General features: G+C 34.3%; 1 protein-coding gene across 1 annotated transcript; it reads right to left on the reverse strand.

The window, feature by feature from the left end:
- Nucleotides 1-2,008: 2,008 nt before the first annotated feature.
- On the reverse strand, nt 2,009-13,172 carry LOC136226276 (DNA-directed RNA polymerase IV subunit 1). The gene is made up of 19 exons (XM_066014660.1): nt 12,906-13,172; nt 12,389-12,518; nt 11,327-11,447; nt 11,130-11,248; nt 10,097-10,147; nt 9,791-10,012; nt 8,497-8,652; nt 8,249-8,344; nt 6,231-8,144; nt 5,783-5,952; nt 5,574-5,640; nt 5,394-5,497; nt 4,194-4,342; nt 3,647-3,906; nt 3,394-3,567; nt 3,160-3,294; nt 2,702-2,946; nt 2,475-2,586; nt 2,009-2,370 (listed from the first exon to the last, which is right to left on the reverse strand). The coding sequence occupies exons 2-19, from the start codon at nt 12,473-12,475 to the stop codon at nt 2,221-2,223; spliced, it is 4,332 nt and encodes a 1,443-aa protein (XP_065870732.1). The 5' UTR covers nt 12,476-12,518; nt 12,906-13,172; the 3' UTR covers nt 2,009-2,220.
- Nucleotides 13,173-14,936: the final 1,764 nt, after the last annotated feature.

Raw genomic sequence — 14,936 nt, forward strand, 5'->3', positions numbered from 1 at the left:
TTAGATTCATCTTAATTATGTACAAAAGATCTGCATACCTGCATCTATTTGATAATGTAAGAGATAGAAGCTTAAGGCACAGGAAGATAACCAACGTTAACGGTGGGTTTAGGAAGAAAATCCAAATAAGGTTATTTTAGTAATTAGATGTGGTTAGTCAATTTTTGACTTTTTGTTCGGTCAAATGGTTGAGTTGGCGTATTGACCATCCGTTGATTGGTCATTTTTACCGGCTGTATACCATGGTGGGAGGTCACTTATAAGGTCGTACATATTAGTGAGACAAATTGAAGGTTGTACACCAAAGTGTGAAATAGGACAAAGGTTGTACACCATAGATGAAATTTACCCATATTATAAGGGAAAATTATAGAAATGGGTCAAATGAAAGATCCATTTATATATTTAACCCATTTGCTCAACTTACTACATATCTAGACTGTTTTTGTGTAACTTTTCCATAATACCCCTAACCTTCCCACTTCCCCTTACGCGAACGTTCTCTCCCCTCTTCTCCTTGGATGCGCGAAACGGCTGTTGGCTCCTCCATTAATGATTCCAAGATTTTTGATCTTCATATCTTCCTTTAAATTGCACGAAATCTGCACCATTTCTCCAAATCACAATGTATTTCTCTTTTTCCTCTATTCATCTCTTGATTCTGCAACTTCCTAATCCTAGAAAACGAAGTCATGGTTCTTCATCTTTCTGTTCCTGCTCGTTACTTGGTTTCTTTCTTCTTGTTACCATCAAAGAAATTGTTATTCTATGTTATTTCCATTGTTTTTTCCAGTTTATCATATTGTTATTGCCGCTTTTAAGGTGAAAGGCGCGAAAAATGTAAGTATATGCTGTTTTTTCTGCGTTTTTCCATGAATACACTTCGCGTAGTCGATGATTTCGCGAAACTCTGCGAAGAGAAAGAGCCTGAAAAATGACGATCTACTTCGTGAATCGATTAGTTCGCGAAGTCTGTGAGTAGAAAAGTTCATGATTTCACTCGCAGACTTCGCGAAAGCATCGATATGCGACGTAGATCGTCACGTTTCAGACATCGCATACCTCGTGAAAACATCGATTAGCGAAGTAAAATCATCTCTTTCCTTGCACATTTACATTCGCATGTTTCGCTAATCCTCATTTCGCGAAGCCAAAATCGTCATTTTCCCTGCTTAACACGATTAATTTTTCCTGAAGGTGGTTGATTACATAACATCACTTTCTAGAAGGCGGCGTCCTCGGATGCAGGGGAGATGACTTTCCTTCCTGTATAGGGAGAAATTTCCCTCAAGATTGGCACATTCACTTTAAAATGATTGGTTAGGATAGATTGTGCCAATCTTGGTGTGCACCATGGGACACGTCAATCCCAAAAGGTTTAGACATCCATTTCTCATCCCAAAAGGTCTGGACTTCCTGTAGAGAGAAAAATTTCCGTCCAGATTAGTCAGGTTCACTTTGAAGTGATTTGTTAGGAGTTTATTGTGGTAATCTTGTTGTAAATTTTGATAATGTTATGATTTTAATGTTGTTATTGTGACAATCTTGTTGTAAATTTTGATAATGTTATGATTTTAATGTTAAAATTCGTTGTTGTTTGACATTTTTTTGTTATATACCACTTCGCGAATTAGCTTCAAAACACATCAAGGTTTCGCATATGCTAATTAAAATCATCAACTAAATCAAACATTAGCTTCGCAGATTTCGCACATGCTAATTAAATTCATCAAGTAAACCCAAACATTAGCTTCGCAATCGTTGCATAAGATCGAATCTGCGAAGTCGAACGGGAGGGAGACAAACGCGCGTAAATATTGAGGGTATTATGAGAAAGTCATACAAAAACAGTCTGATATGTAGTAGGAAAATGTTTTATAGTTGAATAAGTAAATGATGTATTAAGCCTACATGAGATGATTAGATTTTTCAGCTATCTCTCCATTATTTCACTCTCTATCTCTCAAATAAACATGAGATAATTTAATCGTGAATTAAACTCGAAATCTTTATGTTAATTTTATGTTCATGTAACAAAAATGAATAAAATAAATGCAATTATCAATATGTTGAAAAGTAACACCGAAGATTATTATTTGTTCTTTGTTATATATTACAGCAAAGCTTCCTCTAAAATAGATACACCTCAAAAATTTTACTAAAAGTAAGTGCCGGATAGCACAACCCTACGTCTAAATGGAAAAATAGAAGCATCAGATGTTACCATCCGTTAACTCCTTTTCTCGCTCTTTGAGGGGCTATGATCTCAAGAGCCCTAGTAACACATTTCCGGTATGAAAAATCCTCATCCGTCCCATCCATTCTGACTACTGAAAAGCACAGTGAACCATATTTTGGATGGTTTATTACCTGTAAATCATATTACTATCCACATTCATACATCCTTCACAAATTTAACTCAATTATCTATAAATATGTACTCAACACAAGTTTTTATTATTAATGTTACATACCTTGATATCCTTGGCTCCAGATCCAATTTTTTCATCTCTTCGAGGATGAAAATACAAAGCCTTCATCAACGTACTCTTGTCAGTCTCATTTAGTTCCTGATCTACCGGGTACCTTCATCCACAGCAATTTAAACATTTCAAAGAGTCTTCCATTAATCACACAAATAAAATATCAACATGTCCACCAGTCGTAGAGCATCTACAAACAATTCACTGGAATAACTTACTTTTTCAGGATTTTGCTCACTGATAGGGAGAGTCTTTGAATATCATTGAACGTAATTAATCTCCGTAGACTTTTTAATGTACGAGTAGGGTGGTAATCACCGTCCTTGCACGCAAAATGAAAGTCATATTTGTCGAATTTACAGCTCTGTGCAAAAGGTACTTCAAATTCAGCAGTCTGATTACTGGCACTAACTTGCCTACCCAGGAGGTCATACACATCAATAGGCTTTGAAAGCTCAGTACCCTGGCAGGTGAAGGTGAGTCAAAAAACAGAAAGGTGTAGGTTATTCAATGCACAACAAAAAAATAATACAAAATAAAACAGTAAGTCGAGTTTAAACAAAAAAAAAAATTTAATGAAGTACTTGAAGGCAGAAAAATCTTCGAACTCTTTCAAAACTATATAAAGAATCGTTAATATTAGCCTTTTTATTATGAAGAAATACATTAAATTCACCTTTTGAGAGTATACAATGTCAAAGTGTCCAGTGCCAACAGAAGGAATCTTTCCCCAAGCTAAAGCATCCAAGCTCCCCTGAAGACCATCAGTTACTCCATCTTTAGCAGCTTTGATAAAGCAATTACCAGGTGCCTACAACAAATTTTGAGAAAAAGAAAAATATCAGGAATTAAATTTCAAAATGTATCTGGAAAATATAAAGCTGCTGACAAATATGAAATAAAAACTAACAGAAAAGCATGCTTGCACAAACGGTGACAGAACCGATGCATCTTCTCTCTGTCTTTTCCATCCTTTCGCGTTTAAACCAACAAACTCGCCTGTAACTGACAGACAATTTGCTACAAGAAGCAAATGCTCTGGTAGAACACTCTTGCCAACATCACACGTGGCAGATTCTAAATTCTGCGACAAAAATCATGTTATAAAATTATTTATGCAACAACTAACAGTATTACTGGTCAGTTACAGTTAAGCAACATACCTTCAGAAAGAATTTCCATCCAGAATCTATGCCATAGGCCAAACAGAAATCACGTATATTATCTGGATGACTACGTGTCCAATCAATCATATCCATTATTGGCAGACAGTGATCCACAAGTAAGTTCCACAATCTTGTTTTGTCAGAGGTTGCTGACATTGAGACTCTCAAGTACAGTTCACCGTCAAGACGATTATGAGATTTTTGAATTTTTGACTTATCGCTCCACAAAATATCAACCTTCTTTATCTCCATCAATCCTAACAATCAAATCATAAATTGGGGGACATAGTAGCAAATTACCTATCTGCTAAAATTAAGCAAATGTCTAAAGTAGCTTCCATGGAGATGGAAAAAGAACTAATCCATCTGAATCAAATGTGTTAGAGAAAGCAGAAATAAAACAAATTTAATATTCTAAACGTACTTGAAAAAATGAAACATTGTAAAATCTGGTACAGAACTTCAGTTAAGCTAATAACTCATGCTCATGGTCTTAACAAAGTAACTATTGGTCATATAACAAAATACTTAATGAGCTACTAACCTTTTAAAACTGTTTCAAGAAGGAATGGAATCATAAGGTCTTGAATTGTGACCAATTTTATCTGCGAATTCTTGGACCTTTCAACTATAGTGACAGTTATACATAGTATGTCTTCTTTTTCCTTCTGATTATCATCTGTAGATAAATCCCTGAGTAACCAAGTAAAAAGAAGACTATAAAACTTCATGCACAAATATTACAGAGTTTTTCTTTTCAGTATGTGTTGTGAAGAAATGCACACAAGAAATTTTGATTGACAATAAGATTTTAGGTCTAATATCAGTCTGCCGCCAACTTGCATATCATAGATCAAATAGGATTTAACCAATTTAAGAGAATTGTTAATGGAGGATCCATTATTACAAAACCTTCCCACCATGTATACTTATGTTTGTGATGCCACACTGACAACTTATACAAACTTGTCACAGTCAGACTGATTTAGTCGGTGATCCATGTCGTTGGAAAATTAACAAAATATTCAGAGGCTAAATTGAATCGAGAGATGATTTCTGTTAATGGTTATTAAACCAGCCAAAATGATTTCACATGCATTGATAACTAAAAGGACCTCGTAGAAATGAAAGACGATATGCATCTGCGTTAATCACAGGTTTTGCACAAATGATGGACCATAAAAGGCACTTCTCCTGAATGAAATATTGGGAAGATTGAAGATATGTTCTGGAACTTAATGTGCAACATACAAGGGGAAAAAGATTCAAACATCAAAATCATCCACAGTCCATGTTAACAAAGAGGATGAAGAGCCCAAGGGCCCAAGGTCTTCAGAGTCTATACAAGGAATTAACTAGGGTGAGGTTGTTACCTTTGTCTGTAGTAGAGTGCTCTTATGTTGTTTTGTTATTTTTGGTAATTCCCTGCAGTGTAGTCCATTTTATAACTTCCTAGTGAAGGTTACTCTGTTACTATTTCATTAATATCAAGTTCTCTTTTTAGTCTCTCAACCCATCCTTTGTTATTCTTGCCATTGGTTACTGTGTGTTGGGTGCATTCTTTATCGGTCAATATACAAAATTATAGTCCAAAGCTGTAATTAAGAAGCGTATATAAACCTTGTATATAGAGCCACAACACAGCCATTACCATTCTGATGGCAACTGATTTCAGTGATATACAAGCAGTAAAACTATACGCGAGCATGCAATGCATTTTTGGAAAGCAATAGAAGCAACTTACTCGCATGCTATTAGCACGTCACATGGATTTGTCTTAGAGTTGCACCGCTTGTAAAGGATATCAATAACAGAATGGACACTTAGACTTCTCTTCTTCATGATTTCCTGAAATGACACAACTTTGTACCAGAAGCAGAAGTCATATAATTGTGGGCTACACTAAATGTTCAGATTCTATTACCTTGTATACATGAAACTGGCAAACCCAAGGACTGTAACGTGTCCTGCTCTCAGTCTTCGGGGAGAAACTAATGGCCAAAAACACATTGATTATTGATTATTTTAACAATTTTGAATGTAATACTACACCCAACATGAAATAGGACAAAAAAGATAAATAACAGAAAATAGGAAAATGTAAAAAATTAAAAAAGCAAACAAGAATCTGACATTATCCTTGAAACAGCAACAATATCTGAAAACAGCAATCTCTCCAAATGGTCCTGAACTTCTAAGGCTCCATATTCAAAACCATGTCTTTGCCTTCCAAGTTTCTCAGATAGAAATAGAGACATTGATTTGTGAGCATTACTCTTTTTTGAACCACACTCCATTACATTCTGTACAATTTATGCAATTAACAAAAAATTGTAAGGAAATAGGACAAAATTCAATTAACTATAATGTACTGATATACATTTCCAGTTCAGTTTTGCTATATAATGTCACCAGTTAGTCAGGCCATATAAAACTTCTAAAAAAAAATCAAAGAAAGGTAACATAAGATCACAACTGTAGCTTAAGACCAAGTAATGCATACAGATCATCACTTTGCTTGGATATATATGTGTGTATATATATATATATATATATAGAGAGAGAGAGAGAGAGAGATCACCTTAAGATTTAGAAGAGGTGATTTTTCAAGTAGACTAATCGGTTGATCTAATGCACTATATGCAGCTTCAGAGATAGCAGAAGCAGCTAATGAACCCACAGGTTGGCCACCTATCCCATTATTATTATCATATATCTTGTCAAGGCTACTTTTTGTCACAGATATGCCATCCTCAGTATTATAAGAGAACTGAATAAGCTGATTTCCATATGCATTTCTCACAGTTCCATCATATGCGGTATGTATATCACGCATGAAGAACATTAGTCTTCGTGTTAAGGTACCAGGAAGATCAGCATTGTCACTGAAAGAGCTATCTCGACTTGTTACAGAATGAACAAAGCACTCTAGGGGATTTAGGCCTGTTAAGAAAGAACCTTCAACCAGAGCAGATGGGATGTAACTCTTGGCACATTCAGTATCGTTGTCATCCTTTTGTTTATTCCAACCAGCACAAGAGAGTTCGTGAGGCATTCTGAAGGATAATGGAACAAGAGAATGTTGTACACCTAGACACATGCTATGTTGGACTAGTTTCAACAGATTACCCTTGCTTCCTGACTTAAACATGGCCATCAAAGCATTGTCCTTGCATGCATATTTATAGGCTAAACTTTGAATATCACGAAATACATGCTTGAAAGCATCAACAGAAGCTTGACTGAGTGCAGCAGATCTCTGTTTCTCATAACACAAGTGTTCTACATCGGAAGCCATGGCAAACTTATCATCATCACCATTTCCAGCAAGGAAATCCCGAAAAGAATCCAACATGAACTGTTTCATGTTAGATGTATTCTTCGCCTCTTGCAATCCACAGAAAACATCATCCACCATATTTTTCCACGAGTCCAAGTCAGGGCACAGATATAAATCAGAAAGAGAAACACTCAAGCCCCTCATTGAGAGCCACTCACAGAACACTTCCTGGGCAATATATAAAAACTCAAGGAATTGACTCTGGTCATGTTTAATTAGACTTTGGAATAGGTTACCATCATTGTCACGTAGCCAAAATGAACCTCTAGAAGAAATGAGCTCACCATCATGAATATAAACACCATTCTGGAGAGAATCATGATCAAAACCTCTAGGTAGGAGCATACTGATTAATTGCTTTCCAGTCCAAGCACAACCATTAAGTGAAGGAGCTTTCACAATGGCTGGTGATAAAATATGATGAGGACAAAACATTTGCAGCTGCTGCATTTCAAATAGGTTAATGTAAACTCCATCCTCCAGGACCAAGTGAGCAGCAACTAAACTATCTTGGCTCAAAGAAAGGAGATTCCTGCCATTCTGTGCATTAGTTAACTGTTTATCTAAAGCAATAAGCTCACAAAGCTCAACTCTGGCATCAACTGATTGAGGAACGTAGCCATGTAAACAGTCGCCATCAAAATCTCCCCGAAATGGAGGACAACAGAGTGGGTTGATAGCAAGAGCTGAGGCTAATGGGAGAACCTTAACAGAGAGAGCAATGAGAGAGTGTTGATGTATGGATGGTGGCCTATTGATTAGCAGAACATCTCCATCATTTAGGGGTCTGTAAATGAGGTCTCCCTTACAGAGTTGCTTGATACGATGAATACGAACCAGAGTACCTTCTCTGCGGACATGCATCTCACCCTTCTCAAGAAGGCGCACTTCACAACAAGTGATCAACTTTTCCCGATTCCACTCTGTCAGGTGCTCTGAAATTTGCATCTTCTCTGCAATCTGACAAGGAATTCCAATTTCACTAAGCTTAATATTTGGATCACCAACCACCACCATACGGAATGAGTTATCATTCCGTTTACCAAGTACGACATCTTTAACCCATCTCAAACCAGATGAGTTGGAGGCAGAATCATTTATCTTTCTTTGCAGGGTAATGAGATCATCATTATTCACTGAAGTGTCTGGGTTCAGCTGCAAGTTAGAAAAGCAACGTTTACAATCCAAGATTGAAATAGTCATAATCATATCTTCCTATCCTATGTGAATAGAAGGAGAAAAATACTGTTCCATCTTGCCTTAGACGTTTTCAGACAGTCCAAAACACGAACACTCAGTTCTTTTGCTATCCCTCTGAAATCAACCAGCTTTTTGTAAAATCTAGTCCGTTCATCCTACAAGCATAAAAAAGAAAAAAAAAATCAAGTAACAAAAGCCAAAATGTGAAAGTACAAAAGCTAGTTTAGTTCTATAAACCATCTAAATTAAACCGGGACAAGAAAAAAAAGAAAAAAGAATAAAAAAAATAAAAATAAAGATTACTCACAAATATCAACCGCTGACCATTGGAAAATGCATGTGTTATTTCTGTCACACGGTGGCAATTAGGTGTTACTGGAAAATTGTTAAGGAAAAGTGAATCTGTCTTTAACACAAACATTTTTATGAAACTTGGATCAACATCCTTCAGCAAATGATAAACCTGAAATTATAGTGGCCACCAATTACAGACAAGATTAGCATATGAACAAACTAGCACGAGCATTCAAGATAACTACCAGTAGCCGATTTTAGGGGAGAAAAAGAACAAGAGTTTGAAGCCATGTCAAAATCAAAACACAGGTTACAGTAGAGGATAAACTTAAAAATTGTGTTGCCAAACAATCCATAGAGAGAGAGAGAGCACAAAAGGTGTGGCACTGTATTCAGCTGCTTCTTAATCATACATCGTTAAGCAAGGTGGTAGAGACATGGGTAGAGGGGCTGAATATTTGCATGTTGAATTTATTTAAGTTCCTATTTTTGTTTAGAATCCTTGGCAGTAATTCCTTAATTAGTGACTTGCCAAATGATTACTGTTAATATCTCTAATCATCAAAAGAACATCAACTCTTCTGCAAAAGATACAGATACTATGTAAGATTTTGTCTAAAAGTAATCAATGTATAAGCATAGAGGGAGATTCCATGTATATATCTTCAAAGGCTCGCATATATATGGTCACCGTGATCATTAATAAATCCATCACTTTCAATCAATGCTAGACCAGCAGATCCTGAACATGTAGCTCCAACATTCTATTGGAAGGTGCAAGAGAATCTAATATTAACCATGTTCATACATTAATACTTTTTCCTCCATTCTAACATTTTCAATTATTCGCGACAAATTATTCTTAAGCAACAGCACAAAGTCTATTAGTATTTAGGTCAGATTATACAGGTTGTAGGAGGATCATATCCCATAAAAGAAATGTTAAGAAGCAATAAACAATTGTTAACACTTGAAGAAAATCAGACAACAAGTACAAGTGTTTTCACAAGAGGGTGGGATGAAAATGGCAAAGCTTAGACCTAACTGCTCCTTCGTTTTTCCTAAAAGCATGGTAGGTTCTCTTTCCCTCCTTTTATTTTACCTTGATAACTTCTCATCTCATTTTGAGAACCATCACCGAAAATCATTACTAATTCTCATTCAACTACTAAAAGATTGCAAGATCATCGAATGCATTGATATTAGTATCTGGATATAAAATCACAAAAATAAGAATGCAAATATATATTACACTTGGAAACATTGCAATGATGAGTCAATATAACATGATAAAGCAATTATTCTACCTGTTCATGTGAAAGAACTCTAAGGTTAGGTTTGGTAGCATTTTCTTCTTCTTGTTCATCTTTTGGAATAATATCCCAATAATCAGCTGCCAAAATTTTCTTGTTCTTTTGGGACACTTTCTGTGGCCTTTCTGTAATTTTTGCTATAATGGCAGTTTTTCTGCAGATTTCTTCAGAAGAAACAGAAAACTTCATTGTAGGATACCAGTCTGTTGACTTTCCCTGTTTATAGCACAACAAAATATTACGGCCATGCAAGTAATATAAGAGAACAATAAGATCCGTCAAAGAGCTGGACAGACTTACACAATACTTGCAACTATTAGGTGGAATTCCTCCAGATTTAAGAGCATTTCTCTGATCCATGCACAAGATACAATGGAAAAAATATATATATCGTCAGAACAACAAACTCCAGAGAGAAGTATTAGATATAAAAGTTTAGTAGCCAAGCAAAAATTAATTGCAGTATATCTTAGAGCAACAAACGATACAATTCTTTTGTAAATAAAGTAATCTAGCAAGCGACGAGAATAGGAAAGTCCTCGTGCAAGTTCAATTTTGAAAATATGCAAAAGGATCCAAGGCTTGCGATTGAGTTTAAAGAGTCAGGTTTGATTAACTGCTCACTGGAAGCAAACTAATTGCAAATAAGAAATTAAACCATAATATACGTGCCGCCTCATTTATAAACTACTATCACTGCTAAAAGAAAATGTTATGTTCTACACATAACAAGACTGCTTGAGGTACTGATGTTTTATTCGCCTAACATCTTCAAATATAATAGAAGTTAATGATGAACCCTCATACTTTTGATACTCCATTTGTTAAGAAGCACCACAACACAAAGAAATACCAGTTGATAACTTCTAATAAATAAAGAACTGTTCATTTGGGAACATAAGAATGAAACTTGGAGCATACCATCAGAGTCAAAAATAATAAAATAAAAGGTGAAATCTACATTTATAAAAGGTCAAAAATAATAAATAAAGAACTGTTCATTTGGGAACATAAGAATGAACTTTATAAATGTTTAATCCAGATTTAACACAAGCTGCAGGAAAATGGAGCTTAAATTGACATTAATGCTACATTTAAATTACAATTTAAGGAAGCACAAATAACAAATATGAGAGATTAAATCTTCACATAGAACATTTATGGTTTGACTTTTGAGTATATCTAACAATGATGTAGATAACAAAATTATAACAGAACTTAGGACTATAAATAAACAGATAATATTGCATTTCAGACAGGGATACAGCAAAGGCAATGAAAAAGAAAGAAAATCTTGAAAAGAAAAGATCCGCAGAGATTTATGGCTTCCAACCTTGGATTCTTTTCTGATGGTTTTACATCCTGGGCAAACTTTGTTCAAAATCTTTACAACTTCGGATATATAATAAGGATGCAGTATTGTGAATGGAAAGTTGATAACCCCAAAATGACCTAAAAGAGATAATAGCATATCAGCACAAGTTTCAAACCTATGGCTAATATTATGTTGGACAAAAAGCTCATTCACACCTTCACAGGATTTTGGATCTTTCGCTCCACAACTGAAGCATCGAGACAATGGATTTGGGAAACCTAATCTAGGATCAGTGACCTCACTGACTGCATCAATTGCCAAAACTGAAAGTTTTTCCTGTTACAATATCATAACATCAAAATATTTGTTTTATAACAAATGAGTTGAAACCAAATAAAGCTTACAATATTGAACACTCCAAAATATAAGAATCAGAATGGCATTAGATCCACCTATATTATTATTAAATTTCAAGGTACAAAATAAATAACTTTGGAAGAAGCCGAAATCAAAGAGCAGCTTAAATGACACATATTATCAGACTGATTAAAAATGAAATATAAGCAGAGAGAGCAACAAAATTTATTGATTAAGTGTTTGAACAAATAAATGAGTTGTATAGTGTTATCTTGACAATGCTGATACACAATATTACCAATTTATTATTGCTAAACTTCTACACATTCCATTAGAATATTCAGACTAATAGTAATTCAATTTCCATGCCATTTAAAAAAAAATGTGCCTGTCCAGGCTTTAAAGAATGTAGAATAAGTAATTAAATTGCATAAGATAATGTCAAGCAATTATACTCGTGATCATTAAATTTATCCTAGGTATTCTGATTATCTTAAATCTAAACTATCCTTCCGCATAAAAACATGTTAGAACTTTTATAATGCACAAAGGCAGTGCCCATTCTGCATAAAAACTTCAATTAATGAAGGTTGAAACTCCCAAATTGAAGCATCTTATTTGCTCTGTGCACTCAGGAATTCTACATGGCTTCAACAAATTAATTGTAAAGCAATCAACCCAAAACCCAAGATGCAGCAGACATTCTAGCTTACAGATGACGGAAGCATAATATGAATTAGTATCTTTCTTCCAATGTTACATGGAAACTCTTCTTCATTAGAGTTTCGGCATTTCTATTCATTTCTGTTTCCGGTGTGCAACATAGCTTTCTTCAAAAGTCTTTTTTCATTTTCATAACTGAACGGAGAAAAGATATTTGAAAATGAAAAGGAAAACGAAAAACAAAAAAAAAAACATACTCTTTCTGCCTCAGTTGAAACAGCAAAAGTTATGGCAGTTAATTGAGCAGATGGCACTTGCTGCTCCTTAATTAAATCAACCTCCATCCCAAGGGGTACCTTTTATGATTATTTACACTAGTCAAGCACCCTGCATTATAACATCAGATCAGTATAACTGCAAAGGATAAACAACCAGAAGATTATATATTAATAACTATTGTAAAAGCATCCGAAATGCAAATGCACAAAGCTACTATCGGCGGCCATCAGATTCAAATTTGAGCAATTAAGTTTTCAAGCATAGAATGTAGAAGCATACTAAATGCAGGAAGCAATTTATAACCTAACAGATAGGAGACACGAAAAGGCAAATTAGCTTGGCACTTAGAATAACTTGAACAGCAGCACCTCCAAGCAGTCAAACTTTAGGAAATAACATAAAACAAAAACCCTAAAAACGATATTATAGTTAACATGCAAAAACCCTACAACATAATAATTGAGAGAAGGGAATTTGATCAATCGAGCAACTTACAAAGTATAGAATTAGTTCACCAGAACGGCGATGACACATCCAAGAATCGCAATGTGGTTGGGAAATCCTGAGCTTCAGAGAGGAAGGAGAGAATGCAGTGGAGAGAGAATAGAGAAGAAATCTAAGACACCAGACATGAAGGTGAAGTGAACCTCTTTGGTGTGAGAGGCAGAGAGAGAGAGAGAAGTAACGTCAATTTATGAGAGAGAAACAGCTATGAAAGGGGAATATTGGCGCTAACAATTTTCACCCATTAACCCACGCTATTTATCAACCGGTGCAAGGATTAATTTGTTTGGTGAGACACTTTTAAGTATATCTACCCTCTTTTCAAAAAAATATATATATATATATCTACCCAAATTTAACCCTAATATTTTAAAAGAAATACACTTCTACGTATGAAATTGATTAAATCTAATTAAGATCCATTTATTGTTATGTTATAAAAAAAGTAGAAAAAATTGATTTGATGGGTTCTTTAAACTTTTTAAATATCAATTATAGCTAAAATATTTTATATATGATTAAAAGAAATTTAAAAAATTTAAATTTAAAAAATTAGCTTCCCTAGACTAATTCCTGGATAGTTTGCTGTTATTCGTTTTTCTTTTCATTTTCTACAAAAAAAAAAAAATTTAAAAAATTATTTTAAAATACTAAAAACTAAATCTGCTACGTTTAACTTAATCGTAATTTTTTTTATTAAACTCTCTAAAATATTTAGAGTGTTATTCATATAGTTATAAAAAACCAACAAAAAATTATTAAACTGCTTCAATTTAACATAAAACTTGTTTGAAAGGTCCGATGTGATAGTACAGTCAAACGCATCTTTTTAAAATTTTGATAGTGCATAGTTAAATTGAACTTGCTTGAAAACGTCACGATTAAATTTACACAATTTTATATGTTAGAACTAAATCTACACTTAGCTTAAAACGTCGGACTTCAATTTAGCCCTTATCCCAAAATAATATAAATAACTAGTCCAATACTCACACAAATATTTAACTTCAAACATATTTATAAAAAAATAAATGAAAAATAAAAAATTCACACTAACATGCCAACACAATCAAAGACAAAAGAAAGAAAAAACATGCAAAGACGAGTTAAAATAAATAATAATAACAATAATAATAATTTCAAGAGTTATTATAAGTTAACATTCATGATTTAGTCTTGTATGATTTTCTTACATTTTGTCAGCTCTCTTGAATAAAAGAAGATAGAAGGCAATCTTTGGTTCAACGACGGTAGTTAGTTGTTTGATGTTTGAACTAAGGTCGCATAGACCGTTTAGGTTCTGATTAGGCGCTCAAAATCGATAATCCGGCCTGATTTTTTCCAAGTAGTCCCTCTAGATGTTTTTTTTATCCCTAGGCAATTTTTAATGGACTGGGCTCCGCTTAGACCGCCTCAATACCGTCTAGACACGTAAGCAACGATGAACAAAAACATTTTTTTATTGTGAATTTATTTTTTATTTTATTATAATTCACTTTTGAGTTGTTTCAACAATATTGATGTTAAAATTTTGATGTTTATACATTTTTAAGGATATATGTTACAAAATATACGTGTTTTTCTATATTAAATAATTTTATATTATTATTTTTAGAGAATATAATACATATTTTATTTGAATTTATATAACAATTTGTTGATAACAAATAAAAAACACAAAAATACAAATCCGATTAATTCCCGAATCCCTAATCCCCCGATTAATCCTTGAGGGCTCTCCCACCCGACTAGAGCCACACGTTTTTTACAATATTGGTTATTTATAGTTGTTGTTAGCCGCTGATAAGGGATATGGCCAGGCTCAACCCAAATCAACCTAATTAAAAGCATAGGGCCCACAAAGGGGCTACCCCCTATCTATAAAAGGAGCTCACTAACCACTAAATGAGGTATGCCTACTTTCTCTCTCTTATTTTACTATTTTATTTCTCTATCCTTCCCGAGACTAACTTGAGCGTCGGAGTGTTCACAGAAACCGCTCCCCGCACAGAGAAAACGTCT

Source organism: Euphorbia lathyris, chromosome 4, assembly GCF_963576675.1.
Source record: "Euphorbia lathyris chromosome 4, ddEupLath1.1, whole genome shotgun sequence".
In the NCBI taxonomy this organism is placed as follows: Eukaryota; Viridiplantae; Streptophyta; class Magnoliopsida; order Malpighiales; family Euphorbiaceae; genus Euphorbia; species Euphorbia lathyris.